At 40.4% G+C, this 27,566-nt stretch overlaps 1 protein-coding gene, 1 long non-coding RNA gene and 1 pseudogene across 2 annotated transcripts in view; 2 read left to right on the top strand and 1 right to left on the bottom strand.

Moving 5' to 3' along the window:
- Window positions 1-11,117, bottom strand: part of LOC5566747 (BTB/POZ domain-containing protein 6) — a 35,583-nt gene extending 24,466 nt beyond the window's left edge. Inside the window, exon 1 of the mRNA XM_021839816.1 lies at window positions 10,760-11,117. Within this exon, the coding sequence (XP_021695508.1) occupies window positions 10,760-10,890 (131 nt within the window). The 5' untranslated portion in view covers window positions 10,891-11,117. The remainder of the gene's footprint in view (window positions 1-10,759) is intronic.
- A 448-nt stretch (window positions 11,118-11,565) lies between these two features.
- Window positions 11,566-12,233, top strand: LOC110674436. Its single transcript, XR_002498862.1, has 2 exons — window positions 11,566-11,984; window positions 12,036-12,233. It is a non-coding gene; the product is annotated as an uncharacterized LOC110674436 (long non-coding RNA).
- Window positions 12,234-13,348: 1,115 nt separating this feature from the next.
- On the top strand, window positions 13,349-19,743 carry LOC110674267 (annotated as a pseudogene).
- Window positions 19,744-27,566: the final 7,823 nt, after the last annotated feature.

The raw sequence follows: 27,566 nt of genomic DNA, 5'->3' as shown, positions 1-27,566 counted from the left end.
TTAAGGCACTCCGTGCTCGTGGCCACTACTGTGCCGGAATCAGTTTTATCTGTATCTTCCTTACTGATACAGTTCTATTTTTAACTAATCTATATTTACATTTGCTTTCACTCTCTTCTGCTCTTTTGCTCTCACACCGAGCAGGTAGGAGAGTGCTCTGCTGTTGGTCCAATCGATTGCCATAAGCCATAGTCCGTTGCTCTTTTGCGGTGGTTCGTTTTGCCGTTTTCCTGAGTCGTTTGAGGCTAGCTGCCTGCGAAGTGGGTCAATTTGTCTCAGTCACCATCTGATACTGACGGAGGATGGATGTGCTCCCCTATGCACGGTCCTCCGTGCGGCGTCTTCTGGTGGCTGGACGGTTTATTTTTTGGAGGGGCTGGGAATTGAATCCATGACCTTCCGCTTATGAAGCGAAAGCGTAACCTCAAGGCTACGGACCCCCCTTAAAAAAAACGTGTTTTTGTTCAAAAACAGTTGACCAAAGCCAACGATAGCAAGGGTTAATGAATGGAAAAAATGAATATTTTATCGATTGAAATTTCTAAAACGATTTCTAGGTAAATTATTACTTATATTTGAAATTCTGGGCGAGTTTTTGACAAACTCTTTGATTTTTTTTTTGGTTATTTTCCAAACCGTCTCTGGCTAATCTTCCAGAGGAGTTTGATGAGGATCTTTCAGAAAGCAGATTGAATAAATTCCCGAAGCATTTTGTAGAAGAATTCCTGGACGAAATCCCAGGAGAAAATTCCCGAAGGATTTCTTAGAAACAAATTATAAAGGGAAAATCCCTGATTAAAACTCTCGGAGGGATTCCTGGAGCAAATCTCTGGAGGAGTTCGCGGAAGAATCCTTAAAATCCCCTGAGCAATCCCTGGATGAAATTCCTTGAGGAATTCCTGGAGAAAATTTCCGGAAGAATTCCTGAAGGAAGGTCCGGAGATATTCCTGGTGCATATCCCCAGAGAAACTCTTGGAGGATATCTCCGGATAAATTCTCTAAAAAAATCCACGAAGGAATTTTTAGAGGAAATGCCTGGAGGATTTTCATAATGAAATCCCCAGAGAAGTATCTGGAGCAAACCCCCGTATGAATTCCTGCATAAATTCCCCGGAGGAATTCCCAAAGGATTTTCTGGCGGAAATCCTTAAAGGATTTTTTGAAGGAAATCCTCAGAAAAGTTTAGGACAAAATCTACGAAAAAAAATCTGATGGAAAAACCCGAAGGGATTTGTGGAGGAAAACCCCGGATGGATTCCTGAAAGAAGTCCCCGTAGGAAATCCAAGGGGGGACTGCTGGTAGAGATCCATGGAGTAGGTGGAAATTTTGTTAGACGCATCGGAACAAGGAGGACTCTGTTGGAGGACTTCTTTGAGGAATCTTTAGATGTATTCTCGTAGAAATTCTTGGTGGAATTCCTGGACGAATTTCTAAAGGATTCCCCTGAGAAATAGCCTGATGTTCACTTTCCTTCTTAAAACACTCAACTTTTGCACCCTCACTTCCTAGACTACAAAGCTATTTCAGAGACAAAAATCCGAACTGGTAAACAAACATATGTCAACCCAGATTTGGAACAGCTCAAATCTTGATGCAATTCCAACCAAAAATGGACCAGACAGTTAGCCTGTTCCATAAAATAGACCAGAAAACTAATATAAAATAAAATTAGAACCTCATTTGCAACTCCGGTACAATCTCCATTTTTTACTATGGTCCAAAATTATGGACCGAACCTGTGATTTTGTCCACCGGTGAAGTTGTCCTAAGTTTGGTGAAGTTTGCCAGAATCTTCTACATAATTTTCTCGGAAACATGTTAACATTTTCATGAAAAAAGTCTACGAAATATTTACCTGAATTCTTCCAGAAAGCTAGCCAGGAGTCTCTATTTTACTTGACACTTTCATTTCCCAATCACACTATATTTGTCTTTATATGTTACTAATATCTATTTCTTGTTGATGGAGTTTGAAAAGCTCATCCAGCCTTAAATGTAATCTTCATCAGATCACGAAAATAGTGACTTTAGTGACCATTAGTCTGAAAAAAGTGACTTTAGTGACTTTTTGTTGGAAATAGTGACTTTTAAGTGACCAGGTCGAAAAAAGTGACTAAGTCACTAAAAAGTGACTTGCTACCAGCCCTGGTAACGGTGGAAAATTTTGTGGAAAACTTTTTCCAGTTCATATTTTTTTTGGATTTCTGAGAAAATTTGCTTAAATTTTCATATAAAAACTTTGTTTCTACAATGTTTCGTTCTGGAGCTATGATTTGTCAAAGAAAAGTCTTAAATGGCACATCTGGACATTTTTCACAAAATTGGCCATAACTCAAAAACGAAAAAAAAGTGCATTCCAAAAATTTCAGTGATTAAAGCTTATAAAATTACCGTCTCGAAAATATTTTTTTGAAAATTTTCCACGAGTTCGGGCATAGTTTTTCCGGCTTTTCTTTACGAATTTTCCCAACGGTGGAAAATTTTGTGAAAAATTTTTTCCAGTTCATATTTTTTTTGGATTTTTGAATCCAATTTGCTTTCATTTTCATATAAAAACCTTGTTTCTACGATGCTTCGTTCTTGAGTTATGATTTTTCAAAGTAAGTAGTGTCAAGGGAAAACAAAAAATTTCCACCTGAGTTTTCCGGAAAAATAGGCGACCCTGAATGTTTCTCATTTTTTTATTCATGTATCCATGAGCCCTGCCTGTGGAAAAAGTTTCATGAAAATCTGAGACCATTCGGCCCAATTTGTACGATAATAAAAAAAAATCCAGTTGGCTTCGCGTTTTCCACGCCCGTTGCTATGGGCGTTACCACGTGCACCGTTGCTATGCCCATCGTCTTGACCACGTTGCTTGCAATCTTTTTTCATGTGACCACGCATGCCACATTTGTGGCACTTACCATCGAATTTGCGTTGACTGCTTCCGAAAAGGCGGCCGGCTTGTCTTCGCTGGCATCTTCTTGTCGATCCGACCGTTTTGACTCCTCAGCCAAAAGCCGTTGCTTCACCAAATAGAGCGTTAAATCCTCTTCGCTTACGTTTTCCAGCGCCGTCACCAACGGGTCGTACGAGTCCGGTAGTGTCAGGAAAAGTTGGGACACCAGATCCGCTTCCGCTAGGGTTGCACCGGCCGTTTTGAGCTTTCGTACCGTTGCCTTCTTTCATCCGGAGCCGTGCCAGTTGCTTCCTTATCAACGTCTGGCTGGCCACGGACTTTTTCGCGTACGTCGCCTCCAGGCTCTCCCACATTTCTTTTGCGGTTGTCTTTTCCAGAACGACCTCCAAGCACTCGTCGGAAATAAAACTCACCAGCAGTGATTTCGCCTTCCGGTCCGTTTCCACGAACTTCACTCGATCAGCTTCTACTTCCGGGGCTTCCCCGGTGAGAACCACTGACACGCCAGCTGCTTCGATGAAAAGCTTCACCCGGTAACTCCAATTCTGGAACTCGCTTCCATTCCCGCGGAACTGCGGAATTCCGTGCGCCAGCTCTTTCTGTGTGGTGCCCATAACCTATTGGGATTTTGTAACCGGAACTCGGAATTGAAAAACACGGATACTTCGAGAACAATTAAGGTGCTTTATTTAAATGCGACTATACTGCACGATGTGCAAAATTGAAAGAGAAAAAACAATTTGAATATGGGTCGCAGCCTACTACGACCTTGTTGGGTTGGTTGCTTTGCAACAGGCATTGCCTTGCCACCCAGCATGGATGGAATGACCAGAATTCGTGATCAAACGTCAACATCCCACCGCAAAATCGCTAGTGTTTGGAGGTGATTCTAACCTACAAATTGCGCAAATATCACCTCCAAGTTAGTTCTAATACCCTCCGTTATATGATTTGTTGTAGCGCGTCGATCGTCGCAAGTTTCTCGTTAAACAGTCAATAGCCGATTGCTACTTGGATTTCAGTTTTCGTCATTGGTCAAAATAACCTTTGAATAGTTCGACATTATGAATGTTTTGTTGCAACGTAACTTTTTTTTTAATTTTATTTTAATTTTCAAACATACTTTGAATGTGAAGATTTGTGAAAAAGTTACACGTCTTCTCAGTGAGAATCGAACTCACGACTCCCCGATCTCTAGTTGGGCGACCAAAGGTGACTCCCAGATCTTTTTCCTTCCTCACTAACCACACCTGTCCCGTGATGATTGTGGAGATGCAGAGGTATTCTCGGTCTTTAGAAGCAACGATCATTACACAATAACGTTTCTTATCCTTCTGTAAGGAGTTGGCCGGCACCGTTATTGATCAATAATATGAGAGCTGCTAAAATTGCACTTCGAGAATATGCGGAAAATCCCATCCCTTATTCATTTGGATCGAAGTGCAATTCTTACCGGTTCGGATCAATCACGGAATAGCAACCATTGGCATGTACAGTCAGTCTATGCTATGCTATTCTTCATTCATTCAATGCAATAGAGGATGCTTCTTTAAAAAAAATCAGGATTATTTTCAAATCCGGCGATATTTTTAGAGGCAATTAAAAAAAATACCATTATTTTGCTTTCAATTAAATATTTTGTATTTACGGAAGGTGTACCAGTTATGGCCATAGTGGTTCCCTATTTCGCCATACTTAATAACTTGAATATCTTAACATTTTGAAAACTTTTTTTTGTGTTTTAGCAGTAAGCCTATAGCTTCTATCTTGGTGTTGCAACATTCAAAAAGGTTAAAAATGTGGAAGTTATCCGAATTTTGCATATGGTCAAATAGGGAACCACTATGGCCATAACTCCCTATTTTCCCTATTTTAGCATGCGGTAAACTTGACATGGAATTCTAAAAGATTTGATACAAAAAGATCTTATGCAAAAATCTTCAAACTTTTAGCGAACACGCTAGCAGCAAAGTGCCCTGTTGCAATTCAACTCAACGATGTGAAAGTAGGCGTTTGCCAAAACGACCAATGAGAAGTGGTCTATTTTGACAGGCAATTGGTTTCATTTTTGCACTTTTACCTGACACGTCTTGTCTTAGGTTTGCTACTGACAAGAAAAGGAATCGCCTATCTCGATGCGTGGTAAATTTCTTCCGAGAAATGGTTCAGAAAATCACATTTTTTTTCTGATCGCAGTACGCAGTTGTGAAGAAATGTCATTTCAAATGGGGCTCTCTGTCTCGCGTAACAGTTCTAAAGGGCCAATGATCAAATTGTAAACAAATCGGGTTTTGATACCATTCGATAGCATCTCCCAACACCCACAAACTATGCAAACATTGTCAACATAATCATAAAACTTACCGTTATAAATTCGGTTTTCAAAACGGCCAATAACCGCTTTTTTCCAAATCATTCATTGGCCCCCACTCGAAAAGGCCAATGATTGGTTCTCGATCCATCAAGAGGGCCTACAATCGGAAAATTTCGCAAACTGTCATTGGCCTTAGCATGGTGAGAGGCCAATGACTCTCTCTTGCTCATTCATTGAAAACCGAAAAGGCCTAGCCTTGGACCAAGCACGCTAATCAAATTTTATTTTGGCCAATAAAAAAGGCCCATGCCTTGATGAAAATCGAAAATGGGCCAAGCATTTAAACTTATCATTTTTTCCACATTTTTGCCAGTTTTCAGAATAAAATCAATTATTAGCGTGTAGTAATAGTAAGGGTCTGCCTCATTTGCGTTGTTAAAATGAGTCCGAACTTAAATTTGACAGTTCAGAAATTATTTCCCCTCCAATTAATCAATGGACTGTCAAATTTAATTTTTGTCTGGTCCAATTCGCAATTTTTGTCGATTCAGGAAATTTCAAAACAAAATATTGTCGCATCGACACCAAACCGGACAGCGCACAACTCACACTCAAGTGATTCAAGCGCGGCGCTGCATTCTAACGATTTTTTTATGAACTCAGTGCACTAATCACATATTAGTGCGACGCTCAGACAATGGGAATTAAACAATCAAAAAACGTGTTTGTCCTTCTTTATACCGGATTCACAACATCATCAAAAAAACTCGTTTGAAGGAGAGTTTTTTCGTAATGGTTTACCATAATGTCATTAGTGTGATACCAAAGAAGAGACCGTGAAATAAAGTTTTCTACGTTTGTACTATTGCATAGCCAGCATGAGCGCAACATTTCTTAGGGCGAATATAGTTAATACCCTGAAGCCTGATTCGCTGCTGACAAGTAATTTATCGGCCTATCTTGATGCATGGGAAATTTCTGCAAGGAATCGATCAAGGCGCTTTTTTCTGATCGCAGTACGAAGTTGGAAAGAACTGTCAGTTCAAATGGGAGTCGCTGTAGAAAATTTCTGCAAGGAATCGGCGAGAAATTTCTTTTGCGATTCCTTTTTTCAGTAGCAAATCAGGCTTAAAGAGGAAAACAAACGTCAACGTTTTACGTCTTGAAAATCTAACACTGCACGACACTTGCTGGATACAGTGAAAAGTTTTTCACGAAATATTTTTCAATTTGAGCAATAAAATTATTGCTTTTTTTTATTTTCTAGGGAGTCTTACGTAAGATTTCATGTCCTCCCTCCCTCGAAAGAAATATTTTGAATTTTGATACACCCTCTCCCCCTAAAAGCCTTACGATTTATTCGAATGAATTATTAGTGTGGGATGAAATTCTGATTCTACTAGGACCTACTTTTCAGGTCCTGTTTGGGTGTAAAATTTCATCTCGATCGGTGAAACTATAATTTAGCGCAAGCCGTTAAAAGTTTGTATGGGATTTACTATGGCAAAACTCACTTTTGCAAATAAAAATCGTCAGAGGACGCTCATTGACTACGATAAAAAAAATTGAACGCATACCACGATATGTAATATTATGATGAAGAACATTATCGAAGACCACGAAGCACTCCAACTCTTGACAAAAGCAAAGTTTGAAATATCTATTTTTTTAATTTTATTGCTTCAAACTTATGAATGCATTAGAAATAAAATAATAACATTGTTGTTTCTATCTTTGGTTTTAGTAAAATCTAACAATAATTCTGATAGTTTTAAACCAATTTGTCAGTTTATGTCAATTAAGTTATGGTATATTGGTATCATTTATTAGGTTGTTTATTTTTTGAGATTCAAACCAAAGCTTTAGGTAGATTGAAACAATTTTGAATATCAAACTAAACAAACTGTTACATTTTTCTTGGAAACCTCATGCATAAGATTTTGTACGGTAAGTGATGCACATAACTCTCTTTTATTGAGTGACCCAGCTTTAATAAGGTAAATAATCTTTTTTTCAGACAATGAACGATGGATGCGAGCCTCATCAATGATTTTGTGTAGGGTATTGAATGTCTCTCTGAATTGCCTGATCTTTGTAAACCAGCGTTGCTAACCTTCCAGATTTGTCTGGAATATTCCAGATTTTTGAAGCCCCATTTTACAAAAATCTGGAAGATCCAGATTAAATTTGAAACGAATTTGTAAGGTTTTGTAAATAATTTGCAAGGTTTTCAATATACGAGATAAGCGATCCAGACTTTTCCAGACAAATTTTCAAAATCTTCCAGTCGTCGCGCTGTTGTATTTTGTACAATACTGTTGTAAAAACCTCGCTTTTCGTGCCCAACAGTAGCGTAGTGGTTCTGACGGTGGCAAACCGCGCGACGACTGGAAGGTTAAGGCTTGAAACGTAGGTAGTTATAATATAACCAATTAGGTAATTATAATGCAACTGTTATAAATCGATACAAAAACAAACAAAAATTGTCTCCCACACAGGTTCTGATGATTTCCGCTTGCTAAATACTACCCAAACTATGGCGCTTCAAGCTCATGATGCTGATGACAAAGATCGAAGCACATTTTGAACAATCTAGTTCTATTGGACAAAAAATGCACTGTAATTATACAATATTTGAACATGATAATGATAAACATTTGATACCTCTCCAATGAAACAAAAATAATATTAAAAAATAGAGAACTGTCAAATGAAATAACCAAATTATTGGTTGTTGCTAACAAAATTGTTTTGCATTTAATTTGATTATCGCAAAACTATCAAAACAGTTTTTTAGTTTGTTTCAACCAAGTGACATTGTGAAAGCAAACTATTTTTTTGTTTGTGCAGTATTTGACGTAGAATTTTGGTTGAAATAAACTAGATTTTGTTTGTTTGAGGTATGCAAAGACCTGGACTTATATGATCAAGATAGAGATTAATAAGTGATTTCGAAACTACGAGTTTATGGATGTTATAATTGTTTTCAAAAATTTATCCGGATTGGCATCAAAAATTCCTCAAAGAGCCCCGACCAAACATTCGGACTTCTCGACAAAAATGTTTGAGGGCTATTCACCTGAAACTTTCCAGAAAAAGGCAAAAATCCCTACCTTTTAGGCCTTTCAATTTTAGTTGCAAATAGTGACTTTTTAGTTACCAGGTCAAAAGTGACTCACTAACAGCCCTGCAACTATTCCTTTTTGCTAACACAGACATTTTCTGACTGACCATCCGGATTGAACAAGCTACACAACACACACGGAAGCTTAATATTTTGGACGCGGTAAAAGTTAGAAACGGTTTTTCTCCGAAGTTGGATTTCTCTCGGAATCTATGCTAGATACCTAACTTCGGAAGTGGAGCATTCGATTTGCATCCGGATTTGCTCTAATGCGCCCTGCTTCCGAAGTAGGGTATCTTGCATGGATACCGAGATAAATCCGGCGAATTGCATTTCTAACTTACAATAGTTCCATGGTGCAGCTATGGCGCGCCGACCAAGAGTTGGCTGCAGAGGATTAGCCCTGCCGAGGCTGGTCCCTTGTAACATTGTTTAAGTCGGCTAGGAGAAGCAGTTTGCCTAGGCTACTTCTGCTACACGTGTTGTGCTATATGCACTGGTCCCTTCCCGAAGAAATACCGTAAGGTGGTTCCGGGGAGATGAGGGTCTGAGTCCAAGGGTCATGTCGATGCACTGTTCACCACTTGAGCAATTCTAAATGAATTGCTCATGCACAGTGCATAGGCTGGTTTTAGCGGGTCGTCGTTGGTGCGTCATCCCCGCATTCCCTGAGTTATCTTCTCAGGGGATCTGTTTGCAGATTTCCCCCTTGTAAAAAACAAAAAAAAAAAAAAAATCGTGCAGCTGGGAGGTCAGACCAAAGACACATCGACAATCGAAGCGGGACGAAAAATGTGGACGACATCCATAACAAGAAACACGAACTAGAGAAATAATTCTCGATCTGTCAAAAATAAGTCTCCTCTGGAGCAGACTTATTTTTGACAGATCGAAATCAGAGGGGAAATAATTCCCGAACTGTCAAATTTAAGTTCGGACTCGTTTTAACAACGCAAATGAAACAGACCCTAAATCGTCACTCAACTAGCAAGAAATCAAATTGATTGAATTGAATACTGAAAAATAGGAATTGAAAATGTGGTGAATAATATTGTAATTTGTAATTTGTAAATATTCAAATCGAATTTTCTCAGAGTCAACGATCTGAGGATTGGCCCTTTTGAATTGTTACGCGAGCTGTACGAATTTTCTAAGAAAATAAAAAAAAAAACAAATTGGTGACTAGTGATTTTTGTTGCAACTCAGTGACCTGAGAGAGACTCGCGAAGATAAAGCGACCATATGTGTCCCGGATCTGTCAGATATCGTTCCCAATAAAACATTTTCCGTATTGGATATGAATTCTACATTCATTTTAGGCCTAAAACATGATCTAAATGCTTTTTTCAGTCAAACAAATAGATTGGAGGCTGTAATATAAATTTGAAAATTGCGCTGTCCCGCGGACGTCTGGTCACTTTACGCGAAGAGGAAAAATATCAACGTCATATGCAGCCCAGATTCCCCTCTCACGAAACGTCAAATGCAGCCCACCGTTTTTATGGCTGAAAAAGTGTAAGCTATTGTGTTCAAAGTAAACTGTTATTAAAAACCTCAGTCGGCGGAGCAGTTTTTTCCAAAGTTGCTGATAAATCTAAACAGAACATTAATTATTTCTAATGTCTGCTACGTTTGCTGGCATGAAATTTCACTCAAACGACTATTTATGATTCGATGTGATGCAAACTCAATCATTTTTTGCTGAGAGGTCCATGTGAGGATTTGAACAGCATGCGCATAATTGGTATAAACACAAAGTGGAATAAGAAAAAACTCAGCAATCACAGAAAAAGAAGACCGTCTTAGCGAGTCTCGTCTCAGAGTGACTAGACCGAAAAAAAAGTGACTCGCTATCAGCCCTGTAATTGAAAGACGCACAAACAACCCTACACTGAGAACAGCGTTGCGGTTGAAAATACTATATCAGAGGGTTAAATTAAATACACAACGCCACTTGATTTGTGCAGACTACATTCGCATTTATTCAGAATATTTTGTGCATTCAATTTTACCATGGCACCATTTGTATAGTAAAAATTACTTTATCATGGTTAAAAACTTGCAGCAGACTAGAATCGAACCGAGGATCTGGCGATTGTCAAGCGCGATCGCTAGCCGCTCGGCTATCGACGCGGTTGGATTGAGAGGGAGCAAAACGCAAATAAAAAGCGTTCATGATAGCTCAATCGAGTTTGGAATAGTAAATTTAAAAACACGTTCATGGTTCTCATTACTGCAACGCTTGTTTCAGTGTATTCTTCCGCCATTGGCAACAATGTAAATCACCTGGCATTCCGGTTAATTATGTCCCTCTCGTAAAACAAAGCACGCCGTTATAACATATTACGTACTTCATGGTTATTATCGTTATTATTGTATATTAACGGAACCGGAAAAAAGCAAGCTTCTGCACCTACCTTGAACCGCCGGATGTGCTTCCACTGGTTGCGCCATTATGTACAGAATTAGATTTCGTTCCCGCAGCGGACTCTTCACGCGTGTCTGCCATCATAGTGCCAATTTGTGCTCTCCAGTGTATAATCTTCATAATCGCAACAAAAAAAAACTTCTTTTTTCTAGAAAACTTTCACTTTGAAGATTTTTCTGATTTTACGGTGAAGCTGCACTTTACTGCGTCCGTCTGTATCACTTTAAAGAAAAACGTGTGATGATTAGCGGAAGCGGAACTAGTATTCGTATAATATTGGGCGTTGTTGTTTCAAAAATCAATTATGAGACAGGTTGGCTTCGTCCCAAAATTACGTACCGTACACGGAGAACAAATTTCTCGTGTTCAGTCCATACACGCTCGTTCAAATCTACTCAAAAGAGAGTAAGTTTGACTCACTTTTGAAGTTTCAAGTAAGCTGTCAAAAGTGAGTAACTTTATTTTATCAAAGTGAGTAACTTTTTACTCAATCATGAAAGAAAACGACCTTACTCACTTTTGAGTAAACACAAACATATTTGACTCACTTTGTAAACGTCAAAGACTTGTGAAAATTTCGGCTTCTAAGTTTATGGCCGGTACGCTGATCATAAGTACTGTGCAAAAGGATAGGACAAGAAACGATCAAGGAATGATTCCGCTACCGAAATTACTTTAGCTGTACGCTGCTGAGAAGTAGAGCTGATTTCATAACGTCGGTAACGCCTGCCGTACAAATCAAAGGGAGCTGTCACTTTTCCGAGCGGAAAAATGTGCCGCTCAATTATTCCGCAAGTAAAAGTGACATTTCGCTCATACTAAATCAGCTGTCAAAATTACTTTGGTAAAAAGGAGAAATTTTACTTGAGTGATTTACTTTTCAGGTCCGTACTTGGCTTTAGGAGTAAACATCGCTGTTAAACAAGTGCCTCAAAACGAATCATGCAAGTTGTGAATATAATGGGCAATTGTTACTGGTATCATTTATCCTGTGGATGAATTCCTTCGCGTATTTTCTTCGAAGAAAAGACAATTTTCTTGCTAGTCAGTAATGGAAGAGAATTTCTTCCCTTCGAAGAAAATACGCGCCGGAATTCGCCTACTGTAGGCGGCGTGTGTAATGGAAGAAAATGTCTTCTCTTCGGAGAAATTGTTCGCCGGAATTCACCTACTGGTTTTGATCGAACAACCGCAAGAAAAAAAAAATAAAAACAGTAAGTTTTACCGTCGTACTTTTTATTGGACTAATTATCAATTCTTTACAGTCTAACCGGGAAGGCTACTCGTACCGTCAAACTACATCCTCCATTGCTTTCATCAATCCCCCAGAGATTTACAACATCCGGGGATACATTCCAGAGCAGCGAAAATTTCGACACAAACACCGCAATATTTACTTGCAATATCATGTACTATCCATATATTTATGTTTGAGATAATAAAATAAATGTTATCCTTTTGTATATTTTTCTCTTGATTTTATAAATATAATAATAAATTAATTTCCAAAAAGATTATTTCTGAAGTGAGTGACATCTACTCACTTTCGCAAATCCCAGATTAAACGAAGTGAGTAAGTGTTACTCCAATATTGACATTTGACAACGTTACTCTAAAGTGAGTAACGATGGTGTTACTCACTTGTGAGCAGTTCCACTTTGTTCCGAAGTGAGTCGAATTCTACTCACTTTTGAGTAGATCTGAACAAGCGTGATAGGCCTTTTCATATGACAGATCCGTCTATGCATTTGTTTACATCGGTGGAGGACCGGTGCTAACACGGGCCTGTCATTTTCATAGAAGAACTGCCAGAGTGCTTCCCGCCACGCTCGTTCAGATCTACTCAAAAGTGAGTAGAATTCGACTCACTTCGGAACAAAGTGGAACTGCTCACAAGTGAGTAACACCATCGTTACTCACTTTTGAGTAACGTTGTCAAATGTCAATATTAGAGTAACACTTACTCACTTCGTTTAATCTGGAATTTGCGAAAGTGAGTAGATGTCACTCACTTCAGAAAAAATATTTTTGGAAATTAATTTATTATTATTTTTGTAAAATCAAGAGAAAAATATACAAAAAGCATAACATTTATTTTATTATCTTAAACATTAATGTTGGGATAGTACATGATTTTAAGTAAAAATTGTGGTATTTGTGTCGAAGCTTTTGCTGCTCTAGAATGTATCCCCGGGTGTTGTAAATCTCTGGGGGATTGATGAAAGACATTGGAGGATGTAGTTTGACGGAACGAGTAGCCTTCCCGGTTAGACTGTAAAGAATTGATAATTAGTCCAATAAAAAGTACGACGGTAAAACTTACTGTTTATATATATATATATATATATATATATATATATATATATATATATATATATATATATTTTTTTTTTTTTTTTTTTTTTTTTTTTTTTTTTTTTTTTTTTTTTTTTTTTTTTTTTTTTTTTTTTTTTTTTTTTTTTTTTTTGCGGTTGTTCGATCAAAACCAGTAGGCGAGTTCCGGCGCGTATTTTCTTCGAAGAAAAGAAAATTTTCTTGCTGGTGGATTATGGAAGAAAATTTCTTCTCTTCGAAGAAAATGTGCGCCGGAATTCACCCGCAGGTCTTGGTAATTTTCACTCCGACTTCGCTTCATTTGATATCAGTAGGTAAATTCCGACGAAGTGTCTTTGACGTTTACAAAGTGAGTCAAATATGTTTGTGTTTACTCAAAAGTGAGTAAGGTCGTTTTTTTCATGATTGAGTAAGAAGTTACTCACTTTGATAAAATAAAGTTACTCACTTTTGACAGCTAACTTGAAACTTCAAAAGTGAGTCAAACTTACTCTCTTTTGAGTAGATTTGAACGAGCGTGGCCGATCAGCTGGATAAAAACGTACCATTCAGTGAATGGAATAAACCATTAATGTACAATATAACGTATTGGATACAATACAGCGTATTGTAATTGAATGTCGAAGCAACATTATTCTTGTTTGAATATACAATTCAAAAACAATATAATATATTGTAACAGAACACTGTATTGTTTTTTATTGGTTTTATACCTTACAATTTTGGTCAAATTCCTATTTTCGCGTAAAACAACTGTTGCTTTTTTCTGTGTAGCTTGTCTGAAAGAAGTAAACAAAACAAGTTCAGAAAGCAAGAAATGATGGGTGAAAAATATTCAAAAAGTAAAAATAAGTAGTTTTGTAGAAGTCACTTCCCGAATAAAAAATACAATACAAAAACAATATAACGTATTGGAACAGTACTATTCAATATATTGGAAATACAATACAGTATATTGTGAAATGACAATACAATTACAGTACAATATATTGTTTTGAATAGTTCACTGTATGGTTTATGAGATTTTTGCAATATAATGTATGGGTGGTTAAGTATCGTAACAATACAAATATAGATATTTTCTCATATATACATTTTGAAAATACAATACGATATATTGTTCATGTATTGTCTTGATTAGCAATTTGTATATTGTTGTACAATACAAAAACAATTCAACGAACTGTATTTCAATTAGTGGTGAAAAGTATAAAATTTGTATTTTGTATGGATTGTCCCCCAACTTACCGGTTATTCGTGCCAAAAGTAGCAAAATAATTTTAACTTTATACAAGTAAATAATAAAGTAAATTTACAAATATACAAGTAAATAATAAAGTAAATTCACAGAGAAACAGACGTAACACTTAGAACAAATCGCGATCAAAATCATAGTGGAGAAAACGTGTACGCCCAATGCTAAAATCGTTGTGTTTGGCCGATGGACCAACAGATGGCGGTAGTGTGTAAACACAGACAAACAGACGTAACACTTAGAACAAATCTTGATCAAAATCATAGTCACGAAGACATGTACGCCCAATGCTAATATCGGTGTGTTTGGCCGACGGGCCAACAGATGGCGGTAGTATGTAAACGTCAAACACGAACAAAAACGATGCGAGCGCTGTGGGTGGCGGATTGGCCACCTACCATATTTTTGAATCGATCGTTAAAAAGGTGATCGATGGGCAATGATGAGAGTGTGACGTCTGTTTGTCTGTGGTGTAAACGTCAAACGCGAACAAAAACGATGCGAGCGCTGCGGATGGTGGATTGACCAACTACAATATATTTGAATCGACCGTTAAAAAGGTGGTCGATGGAAAGTGATGAGAGTGTGACGTCTGTTTGTCTGTGGTAAATTTATCATGGTTGCATTCGTCGTTACAGCTAATGTCAAGTGACTTCTAAAAAACTACTTATTTTTACGTTTTGAATATTTTTCACCCAACATTTCTTGCTTTCTGAACTTGTTTTGTTACTTCTTTCAGCAAAGCTACATAGAAAAAAGTAAGAGTTGTTTTACGAGAAAATAGGAATTTGACCAAAATTGTAAGGTATAAAACCAATTAAAAACAATACAGTGTTCTGTTACAATATATTATATTGTTTTTGAATTGTACATCCAAACAAGAATAATGTTGCTTCGACATTCAATTACGATACGCTGTTTAGTATCCAATACGTTATATTGTACATTAATGGTTTATTCTATTCATTGAATGATACGTTTTTATCCGGGTTGACATTAGCTGTAACGAAGAATGCAACCATGATAAATATCTTTACTTCTATAGGAGTTAAATTATTTTACTACTGTTGGCACGAATATCCGGTAAGTTGGGGGACAATCCATTCAAAATACATATTCTATGCATTTTACCACTAATTGAAATACAGTTTGTTGAATTGTTTTTGTATTGTACAACAATACACGAATTGCTAATCAAAATAATACATGAACAATATATCGTATTGTATTTTCAAAATGTATGTATGAGAAAATATCTATATTTGTATTGTTACGATACTTAACCACCCATACATTGTATTGGCAAAATCTCATATACAATACAATGAACTGTTCAAAACAATATATTGTACTGTAATTGTATTGTCATTTTACAATATACTGTATTGTATTTCCAATATATTAAAAGGCACTGTTTCAATACGTTATATTATTTTTGTATTGTATTTTTTATCCGGGTGGGTTGTTTAGTGATGAACAATTCAGGATTTTTTGTAGCCTGTTCGAAAGAGCACATTTTTATAAGTGTAACTCTATTTTATTGGGCTTTAATATCTTTATTTTGACATAGTAAATGATTAAAAACGATTTCATTCCGTCGACTCAATGACATTTCCATTTACATAATGACAGTTCGTCCCAAAGTAAAATTTGCCGAGGGGTGATTCAAACGCGATTTCCATACAAACTTCAGACGTGTTTTAAAAATAGTTCCAGGGCACGGAAAAACATGAAACTTTGGATTCTGGCTCAGTTTTTAACGTAGAATCAGAATATGTAAAAAAACAGGATACCCCTAAACTGCCCATAAATGCATAACAGTCCCACGTGAATTTTTGTCATTTTTTAGTTAATTACGGGAAACGTCATTAAATTGCATATACTTTCATTGTATTATAAGAAAATAATACGTTTGTTCTACAAATGTTAAAAACAATATCGAACTTGGTCTGTCCCACGTTACTAATAAACGCATGTCAGTCTCGCGACTTGTGTGATAAGGACTTGCGACAAATTATGTTGATAAGTAAGTCAAGTAAAGGAAAATATACTTATCCACAATTGTTGCCGAAACCCAGAGTGGTCAGAAAAAATCTACGACACACTTAAACGGAATAATCGTTTGATTCAGCCAGATAAAATACAAAGCTATTGGATTTCCTCGGATCGTCTTCCTCGTACTTGTACCGACGCCGTCTTTGAACATCCACTCGTTCCCCTCGTTCCATGCGCTGGCGTATATAGCTAGTTTGCTCTCGTGAATCCAATGCCTAGAGCAACGTGTTAAGACGAATAAGGGTTTTCTTCGGTATTTTAAGCCCGTAGTTCATTATACACCCACAAGTGACAAGCTTTACTTGGTGCGATAATCGACACTTCTTGGCGTTGTGTATCGCTTTCATTTTGTTGTTCTCTTGCGTTTTTGGCAAATTCATCAACGGCTTTTTGACTTCCGTCTGAGTCCTTTTCATCAGTCCCCTTCACATATATAGTGTCCTCCAAGGAGTTTAAATAGCTTACCTAATGCTACGTCTTCGGTGGAAACTGAAATATGCCGTCGCCGCCAGCATTGCCGTCCTTATCGTCGAAGCCAGCGAACTTGTCTTCAGAGTCCGCGTCATTGTCCAACGGGACGCCATCGGCCAAATTCCTGCACTCATCCTCGGAACTATCAGAAGTACCATAACTTTTCAAATAATCGAGAACAGACATTTCCGCGACTTTGAATGCGGGCACTAAACTGTCAAAACAACAATAATACACATGTGAAGACCGATGCATCACAGTAAGCACTGATACTGTTATGTGTTTATTCTCGTACATTCAAGAGCAAATAAACGCATATCAGTCACGCGTACATTTTTCCGTATATTAACTAAATATTTGAGAAAATTAATAAACAAAATGTATGTAATACTGTAATCAATAGTTCATTGCACCATTTGAGTTAAAATTTGGGTGCGAAAACATCGCATTTTCAATATAATTGGAGTAAAGAAAGCTTGCAGGTGTTCACGACTTCTATCGCGTTTTTCTTGGGTGCGCTGTTTTGCTAGTGTGACTGGTATGCATTTATGGGCAGTAAACAAGCCAATTGCAACTCTTCAAGTCGCATTCGAAAAGCAAAGAGTTATTGGGCCCATTCACAAATTTCATAACGCTGAAGGGGGTGGGTGGGTGTCCTTGAGATGTTACAGCTCATACAAAATTCGAAAGTTATTCATACAAAATGCGTTACGAGGGGGTGGGTGGGTGTCAAAAATGACCATTTTTGGCGTTATGAAATTTGTGAATAAACCCATTCTTACTTCGTATGTATTTTTCCAAAAACATTTTTTGAATTTTGTACATTGTATTTTTTGCCATAATCCAAAGTGCAATCGCCAGCTCAGTTTGGAAGCTGCGAACTTAATTGCACGTTGAAAGAAAATTACCCACTACATAGTATAAAAACGTTGCTAATTTCTAAAACCGCAATTAGCTGAATAGTTGGGAATTCTCATCACTGATTCGTATTTTCAGGCAGACTAGAGACCTGGGAGGGAGAAACCGATACAAAATTTCTGTACGTCATAGTGAGCCGAGATTCTGCTGTCACGAACTGTCACTGTGAGCCCGGATCTTAAACAACGGACAAACATGGAAAAAGCGCGTAATTGATCAAAACATATTTTTGCATTTCATCAAATGTGACAAAAAATCAATTGATAAGCTATTCATGCCTATTCAAAAGTAATGTCACGATAGCACCTTTTATTCTGATTGAATATAAAGTATTCAAATACGCATAATTTTACTTTTTCTAATAAAAACGAAAATAAAATGCATAGAAAACTTTGGCCCTTTTTTCATGTTTGTCCGAAAAGTTCGAAGGTACACAACAAAAGAAAACTAGCGATTTTCACTAGGGGTACGACACTTGCAGGTTATCTCCATTTTAGGCAAAAAATGTTCATATTAGTCAATTTTTCAACGAAATAAATAAAATAAATAATAAATCACCAAAAATCGATGAAATCCAAAAAAATCCCTTAAAATCTGTAATAATTCATCGAATTGACAAAAATCGATGGACATCCCTAAAACTCGAATGTCAAATTTTGGTGTTTATTTTGTTTCGGTTCCACTTTTTACTACGAAGCAAAAAGAGATTCCACAAAGCACTCGCACCAACGGAAAACCTTAATAAGGAACTGTCATCGTGTGCGTGAAAAAAAAAAAACAAAAAATATCTCTCTCCTTGTTTTTCTCACAGAAAACCAAAGAAAACATCGGCAGTTTCGTAGTCGCGATTTGTGACCGGCATTACTGTTGGAGAAAATTTGATTGCCGGACTTCGCAGAGTGACTACTACTCAAATTGATAAGAATTGATAAGACTAAAGTGTCCGACTTATTGTTTCAAGTAAGTTTTACTGAAAATCGAAATAGAAGAATCAGAAAGTGAAGGAAAATGGAGAATCCTGCTCGACCGGAGACGATCAGTCGAGCATGTTGCCCGATCGGGTACCGTATGCTCAAGCTGCACGGACGTTACTTGGCAGCAAACGCAAAATGTATACGGACACATGAAAGACTACAATCCTATTTTGAGCTGGGCCTCCGGAACGGCCGAGGATGTGGTCCACCGTGCCAGCATACGACCGCCTGCTCCAGCTGGTCGACCAAACCTTGGTCAAGGGCATTGACCGCCTCGAGGTGAGTGCACCAGTCATCAAGGAACAATTGCAGGACATCTACAATCAGGCAAATACCAAGGTCCTCGGCACGGTTTGACACCGAGAAAGTGTGCGAACTGCGTCAGGCTTCCCAGCAAAAGGCCACCTCCCTGAAAGAGCTCTCACGGAAGGAAGCCAACGAAGTACTGGCCTCCCAGTACGGAAGCATCGCCGTGGACACCACCGCTCAGCTGGCCGAGTGTTTACTGGACTACCTCTTCCCGAAGTGCGAAGGCGACGATGATGATGACGCTCCCATCTCGGTTAAGAATATTCAGCCCTGCACACCGTTCAGAGTGTAGGACGCCTTTCCAACAAAGTTGCCCGACGCGTCTACCGCACCGTGTACAAGCAGTTCAAATCCCTTCGAAAGGAAGATAACAAAGAGTACGTCGTCACGTTGATTGCTGTCCTCCGTCTGACCCAGTACCTCAACTTCCTGAACGACAAAGGGCAACAACAGGCCGTGGAAGATCGCCCCTGTTAGCACCAGCAACAGTATCGACCCCGCCCCACCAGCTCTAGCTTCATTTCTGACTCCTACACCGTGGTTGCCTCCTACGGCCGTGATTGCTACAACCAATAGCAGAAAGACACTTCAGGCCAAGAAGGAGACCGACGATGACCAGCTGTATTATATATGGTTTACTCGTATCTTTATTCTTTTTGTAAAATTAAAAAGTGAAAAACGTAAAAAAATGTGTTTTATTCCAATGGTATAGGCAAACTGTCATGTTCGCGATAATGATGGATTTTTATATTGCTGACGTAGCTTTGGCTTAACGTTTTTGATCCATGCCCGGAAATTATTAGAAAGGATAGAATCAAAATAGGGGCAGCCATAGTTCAGCGTGTTGGCCATGCTGGCTGCACCGCTGATTTTTATTCCTACATCACATGATTCCAGGATTACATTTTGTGTATTTCACAGGATTTTCATGATACTGGTACAAATCAGAGAATTTGTTTATTACCAATGTCGATGTGCCCTTTTGAAATGTTTGTCCTATCAATAATTCAACTCCAAATTACCCCACTTACCATGTTATCCGAGGGAAACCCACTGGAAGCATCCATTCCGTCGCGCAACATCGAAATAAAAACCCAAATCGCCGGTCCGGAAGCGTTCTAGCGAAAGGTGGCCATTGCCAAACAGCTGATTGGTTCCGAGGGCGAGATAATCAAACAGCACGACGTGGTATTCGCAGAGAAGGGCCGGCTCAAGTTGAGATATCTCGGGGTAAGCGAATTTTAAGTCAATCTCGGGAATCGTGCCATGTCCATGACTAGGGTTAAGAGGATGAGAGACCCGTACAATCGGGGATGTGGGGTGGTGGAGATCATTGGTGGAAGAAGGGCACTCGAGCCGGAGGATAACTATCAGCATGTCGATTCTGATGTGGAATATCTGATCGAAAATCAACCTCAAGAAGACGATTCAAGCGATGCTTTCAAGGATCTCATGAGGGACCTAGAATACGGTTATGGCGCGCATTGCCAATGTTCCCCGGAATCATCCTTACGGAACGAGACAGATGTGCATTGGGAGGGAACTAGTTCGCCAGAGGGAATGCACTTGTCCTCTCCTACAATCCGGATATTATCTACGAATGCTTCGAAGCTTGTGGGTGCCAAGGAACATGCCTCAATAGATTGGTTCAATTCGGCCCCCGAAAACAGCTGGACGTCAGAACCAGTGGCAAAGTCCCTGGTTGTTCACCGATGGGGCGGGGTATCGGCGATGGACAGAATGCCAATCCAGAAAGGACCGGTGGTGAATCCATTCCGAGGGTACCTGCTGTGAGTGGAATTTCGTTACCTGCGACGGAACGGCTGCGTGGGAGAGAAAATTACACCTCGTGGGCGTTTGCAACCAAGATGCTCCTGATTCGCGAAGGAACTTGGGACGCCGTAACACGGCAAGCAGAGGATCCGGCAGATGCGATTTCCCTTCGAGCCCTCGCTACTATCTGTCTGAGCATTGAGCCAGTGAACTACAGTCTGGTTCAAAGTGCAGAAACAGCAAAGGCAGCCTGGACGAATTTGAAAAACGCCTTCCAGGACGACGGAATGACCCGGCGAATAGGGTTGCTCCGGAAGCTGACCAGCATACGGCTGTCGGAGTGTAGTTCCGTGGAAGATTATGTAAGCCAGATGATGTCGACCAGTCACAAACTGTCAGAAGTTGGTTTCAAAGTCGACGACACGTGGTTAGCAAGTCTTCTTCTGATGGGTTTGCCGGAAATGTATGAGCCCATGATCATGGGTCTTGAGGCGTCCGGAACTCGAATCACAGCTGATGCAGTCAAGGCCAAGATTCTTCAAGATGTGAAGATGAGCAGTGCGACGAAATCTAGCTCCAGTGACGGAGCCTTCTACAGCCAACCCAATAAGGCTAGGCAGAAGGACAAAAGTGCGGTGAAATGCTTCAAATGCAAGCGATTGGGGCATTATGCGTCCGAGTGTCAGAAGCGAGAGGCCAACGACAAAAAGGAGAAGAAATCCGGAAAGCAAGCCGCTTTCAGTGTTCGTGGAGCGCCAACCGGCGTGTGCGATGAGTGGATTTTTGACTCCGGGGCGACGTCCCATATGTGCCGTAACAAGACGATTTTGAAAGGTGCCAAGGAAGTGGCACAGCGCATCAACGTGGCAAATAACGCAGAGTCCGCAGTAGTGGCAACAGGCACCGTGCAGCTTAAAGCAGATGTGGAAGGTAATTCGTGCTGTTTGACGATGTCTAATGTCCTGTGCATTCCAGACCTGGCGCTTAATCTGTTGTCTGTGAGCAAAATTTGCAACAACGGCTATCGAGTTGAATTCTCCAAGGGCACCTGTGAGGTGCGATCCCCAACTGATGAGCTCGTTGCCGTTGGCAGGGAGGTAGGAGGCCTCTACAAGTTGTGCTTGGCCAACGCGCAATTTTCGTGTGCGGCAAAGGAAGAGGATGATATGGTCCTGTGGCACAGGCGGATGGGCCATTTGCACGAGCAAAGCCTGAAGCAGCTACGTAGTATGACTACTGGTATGCAGTTCCGGGATGCGAAAATTCCCACGTGTACCGTATGCTTACAAGGAAAGCAGCATCGTCAGCCGTTCAAGAAGAAGGGTACTAGAGCAAGCGAGGTTCTCGAACTAGTACATTCGGATCTATGTGGGCCGATGGAGAATGCATCGATAGGCGAGAGCAGATATTTTCTGACGTTCATTGACGACGCCAGTAGGAGAGTGTTCGTCTACTTCATCAAATCGAAGAAAGAAGTTCTGGATTGTTTCAAGGATTTCAAGGCGTATGCTGAAAATCAAACCGGTAATCGCATTAAGAGGCTCCGAACCGACTGTCGGAGTAATAATAGTGTCACACCCCTCACATTGTAGAACACTGAAAAAGTATTGAGGTACCCCTTGAATCAGCTTGTTGGCACGTTTTGTTTTTGGTTGTCATTGATTACTGTAGTTGGAAAGATCGCAGAATAAAGACGTTTTTATGTTACACTTATCCGCAATACTAGTGTGTTTGATTGATCTTCTCAATACGCGAAATTCCCAAAAGTTATTCAGCTGCTGAACCTGGTCGAGGTTCCAACAGGTTATGGGCCCAGTATAGAGAAGAGATAGTGTTGTTTTCAAGTGGATTCAGGTGCATATTGATAGTAAGAACGGAACATTTTGTGCTGTCGAAAATGACTGAGACAAAGGTAACCATGGAGCGTTTGAATGATGTGAATAGACCATTTCCGTCAGACCTTACCCCCTATTTTTATATTTTTCTTCGAAAGACGATTATTTTTAATGATTATTGACGCTTTCAGATCTAATTTATATGCACTCCTGATTTTATTGTAAATTTTTGAAAATTCGAGAATTTACCAATTTTGAGTAGTGCGGCACAGTTGTTTCAACCCTGTGGGTAAACAAAGTGGAGATTTTCCCACAACTTTCAAAACCCCTGCGCTGAGTGTTTGTAGATATGACGAAATGTCAATGTCAAATCAAGCACACGAGACGACACGACAAAATGGAGAAATCTGAGAGAAATCTGAGGTCCGATGGGCAAGCTTCGTTGTAAATGAAGCCCATCCTTTACTATTGTACTTATAATAAAAACTTTTACCGGAAGACGACTGCTAATAGACCGTTTTAAGCTTAGCAAGTGATGGAATTCTCCTTGGAAGCATTTCTGCAACGCTGCGGAACGTTTTCTACAAGAGGGGCATATTGGCCGGTTTGTTTTGAAACGTCAAGAATTGGACCGTTTGCAGATTTTTCGGGGAGACCTACGAGAGTGGTAAAATGGGGAAGTATGTATAATCCATTGGTCATATGGTTCCGGAACAGCTTGACGACATAAGCAGCAGATATCAAACGGTAGGGTAAACAGGTATAGGCCCCCCTAAGGAAAAACTGCTCTATCGCAGTGGCAAATCCATTACTTATACAGTTTTTGGTGTCAAAGTGTTATTTACTTAGTTAATCATGCTTTGCATGCAACTTTCTCTTGCCAGGTAGCTTCTAAAGCGAGTACAAGACGTTATCTGCAAACGGTCCAATTCTTGACGTTTCAAAACAAACCGGCCAATATGCCCCTCTTGTAGAAAACGTTCAGCAGCGTTGCAGAAATGCTTCCAAGGAGAATTCCATCACTTGCTAAGCTTAAAACGGTCTATTAGCAGTCGTCTTCCGGTAAAAGTTTTTATTATAAGTACAATAGTAAAGGATGGGCTTCATTTACAACGAAGCTTGCCCATCGGACCTCAGATTTCTCTCAGATTTCTCCATTTTGTCGTGTCGTCTCGTGTGCTTGATTTGACATTGACATTTCGTCATATCTACAAACACTCAGCGCAGGGGTTTTGAAAGTTGTGGGAAAATCTCCACTTTGTTTACCCACAGGGTTGAAACAACTGTGCCGCACTACTCAAAATTGGTAAATTCTCGAATTTTCAAAAATTTACAATAAAATCAGGAGTGCATATAAATTAGATTTGAAAGCGTCAATAATCATTAAAAATAATCGTCTTTCGAAGAAAAATATAAAAATAGGGGGTAAGGTCTGACGGAAATGGTCTATTGGGCGAGTTGGAAATTCCGGATGGAGCTGCTGCTAGTTAAGGAAGGTTTGTGGACGGTAGTGAATGAACCGGAACCGGAAAATGTCACAGCATCTTGGACAACGAAAGATGCCTCTGCTCGTGCTACAATCGGATTAGCTCTGGATGACAGCCAACTATCGCACGTCATGGGTGCTTCATCAGCAAATGATATGTGGATGAAGTTGAAGGGTCATCATGAACGTGGATCTCTGACAAACAAGATCCATGTTCTGAGGAAATTGTGTTCTGTGCGTTTGTCTGAAGGTGGCAATATGTCCAACCATTTGGCGGAGATATCCGGTTTGGTGCATAGGCTTCATGGTATGGGAGAGAAGTTGGCAGAACATTGGATCGTTGCCATTCTGCTCTCGAGTTTGCCGACTTCATATAATCCGTTAATCACGGCTTTGGAAGGTCACCCGGAAGCGGATTTAAAGACGGAGTATGTAAAGGGGAAATTGCTGGATGAATGGCGCCGCAGATGTGAGAATGAAGAGGATAACGAGGAGAGAGCGCTTAAAACGGCTATGCGGCAGACGACGATTAGCAGCAACGATGGAAGGTATGCCAAATTTGAATGTTATTACTGTCACGAGGAAGGACACTTCCGTCGGGATTGTCCGCGATTAATCAAAGTCAGGGAGATCGAGGATGTCAAACGAAGGCAGAATTCCGGACGCTGGAGGGAGGATAACGGATCGTCGAGTGGTGGAAATGTGTGCTTCGTTACCGCTACAAGGAACAAATATGGTTCGGAAGGCTGGTTGATTGATAGCGGATGTACGAAACACATGACGAACGATATCGGAAACTTGAATAATGCAATGCGTCGTAGAGAGGATATCGGTTTGGCTGATGGCCGAAAAATACTCGTGAAAGCGTCGGGTACAGGAGAGCTTATCGGATGTGGAAGGAATTGTGAAAAGATTGGCGTCGAACTGAAAAATGTTTTGTATGTACCGGATTTGAAAGCGAACGTAATCTCTGTAAATCGTATGGTGGAAGAAGGATATAATGTTTGCTTTGGACCTGATGGTTGTCAAATTTCTAAAGGTCGAAAGGTAGTACTGATTGGTGAAAAATGTGGTGATCTGTTCTATTTGAGTCAGCCAGGAAAGTGAATACAGAAAGATGTTAGATGACAGGAGGAGTTTATAAGCGTTTCAATCCAGGAGGAGTGTGGGGGAGTGGTGTAGACACTAAGGAGGAGTGTCGGAGTAATAATAGTGTCACACCCCTCACATTGTAGAACACTGAAAAAGTATTGAGGTACCCCTTGAATCAGCTTGTTGGCACGTTTTGTTTTTGGTTGTCATTGACTACTGTAGTTGGAAAGATCGCAGAATAAAGACGTTTTTATGTTACACTTATCCGCAATACTAGTGTGTTTGATTGATCTTCTCAATACGCGAAATTCCCAAAAGTTATTCAGCTGCTGAACCTGGTCGAGGTTCCAACACCGACAACGGTCTGGAGTACGTAAATCAAGAGATGCAACGATTCTTGAAGAGTGCGGGAATCCATCACGAAATGACGGTTCCGTACAATCCGCAGCAGAATGGACTTGCTGAACGGATGAATCGAACAGTGGTTGAAAAGGCGCGATGTTTGCTATTCGATGCCAAATTGGAAAAACGTTTCTGGGCAGAAGCCGTTGCGACGGCAGTTCACTTGGTCAACCGTTCACCGTCTAAAGGACTAGATGTGACTCCTGAAGAAGCTTTCAGCGGCAAGAAACCGGACCTTTCCGGACTACGAGTGTTTGGCACAAAGGTGATGTGTCATATTCCGAAGGTCAAGAGGCAGAAGTGGGATGCGAAATCCGAGCCAGGAATCTTTGTTGGATATGCTGTCCAGTCGAAGGGTTTCCGGGTCTACGTTCCGCGAACCAAGAAGGTCATCATCAGTCGAGACGTTGTTTTCACGAGCGAGGTTCCAGATACACCAAGTCCGGTCGAATCAAACGATCCGGATGGTAATAGATGGGTGCAGTTGGAGTGCGGAAATCCGGTCGATTCTGGTCATGATGGCGATGTTGTTGTGGGCATTCCGTCCGCTAGGCCAGGGGCTACGACCAACAGCGAAAACGAAACCGACGATGACCTTGACAGCAGCGTCGGTGGGACGGACTATGACAGCGCAAATGATACTGTTGTTACGGTGTCTTCTCCTGCGCTCCCTCCGCAACAAGAGGATCCACAAACGGTGGTCAGGCGCAGCGCGAGGGAGCGCGTACGCCCAGGCAAGTATTTGGATTACGATATGACGTGCAGTATTCTTCCTGAAAGTATTGCGTGTCCACAGGTTAACGACGAACCACAATCGTACACAGAGGCCATGGGAAGCTCCGACCGGACGTCGTGGCAAAAGGCGATGGAAGAAGAGTTCGAGTCTCAAATGAACAACGGGACCTGGGAGCTAACCAATCTTCCGGTAGGACGCAGAGCGTTTAAATGCAAGTGGGTCTACAAGCTGAAGACTAATTCCGACGGATCAGTACAGCGTTATAAAGCTCGACTTGTTGTCAAAGGCTGTTCGCAGGTGAGAGGTGTCGACTACAACGAGACGTACTCTCCGGTAGTCAGGTATGCCAGTCTTCGCTATCTGCTGGCTTCAGCTGCTCAAATGGGTCTCCGTGTGTACCAAATGGACGCTGTGACAGCGTTCTTGCAGGGAGATTTGTCCGAGGAGGATATCTTCATGGAGCAGCCCGAAGGATTTGCAGACCCAAGAGCTCCGAAGAAGGTTTGTCGTTTGCGTAAAGCTTTGTATGGTCTGAAGCAGGCTAGTCGGGTATGGAACACTAAGCTTGATGCAGAATTGAAGCGAATCGGCCTGAAGCGTTCCAGTTTTGATCCATGCGTGTATTACCATTCAAGCGGTGACGACGTCATCTTCATTGCCGTTTATGTCGACGATTTGCTGGTGTTTTCCAACCAGTCGAGGTGGGTGGAATACGTCAAGAAACAGTTGATGTCCAAATTCCACATGAAGGATCTCGGAGAAGCGGAACAAGTTTTGGGAATGCGGATCACCCGTTCAGGAGATACGGTTATGTTGGACCAACAGCGGTACATCGATGAGCTACTTCAGCGCTTCAAGATGACTGAGTGCAACCCAGTTGCAACGCCGTTCGATGGGAACCAACGATTGTCGAAGGAGATGAGTCCAATTGATGACGACGAAAGGCAGCGTATGGCTTCAATACCGTTCCGTGAGTTAGTTGGCGGTCTACAATTTCTGGCTCAATTCACGCGACCCGATATTGCGTACGCAGTCAATTCTGTCAGCAGTTTTAGCAGTAATCCTGGAGAGGCACACTGGACGGCGGCCAAGAGAATCTTGCGTTACCTGAAAGGAACTAAGATGATGAAATTGGTCTACGTGAAGCAAGAAGACA

The sequence above is a fragment of the Aedes aegypti genome, chromosome 1, assembly GCF_002204515.2.
Source record: "Aedes aegypti strain LVP_AGWG chromosome 1, AaegL5.0 Primary Assembly, whole genome shotgun sequence".
NCBI lineage: Eukaryota > Metazoa > Arthropoda > Insecta > Diptera > Culicidae > Aedes > Aedes aegypti.
This window is presented reverse-complemented; position numbering and strand designations above follow the sequence as displayed.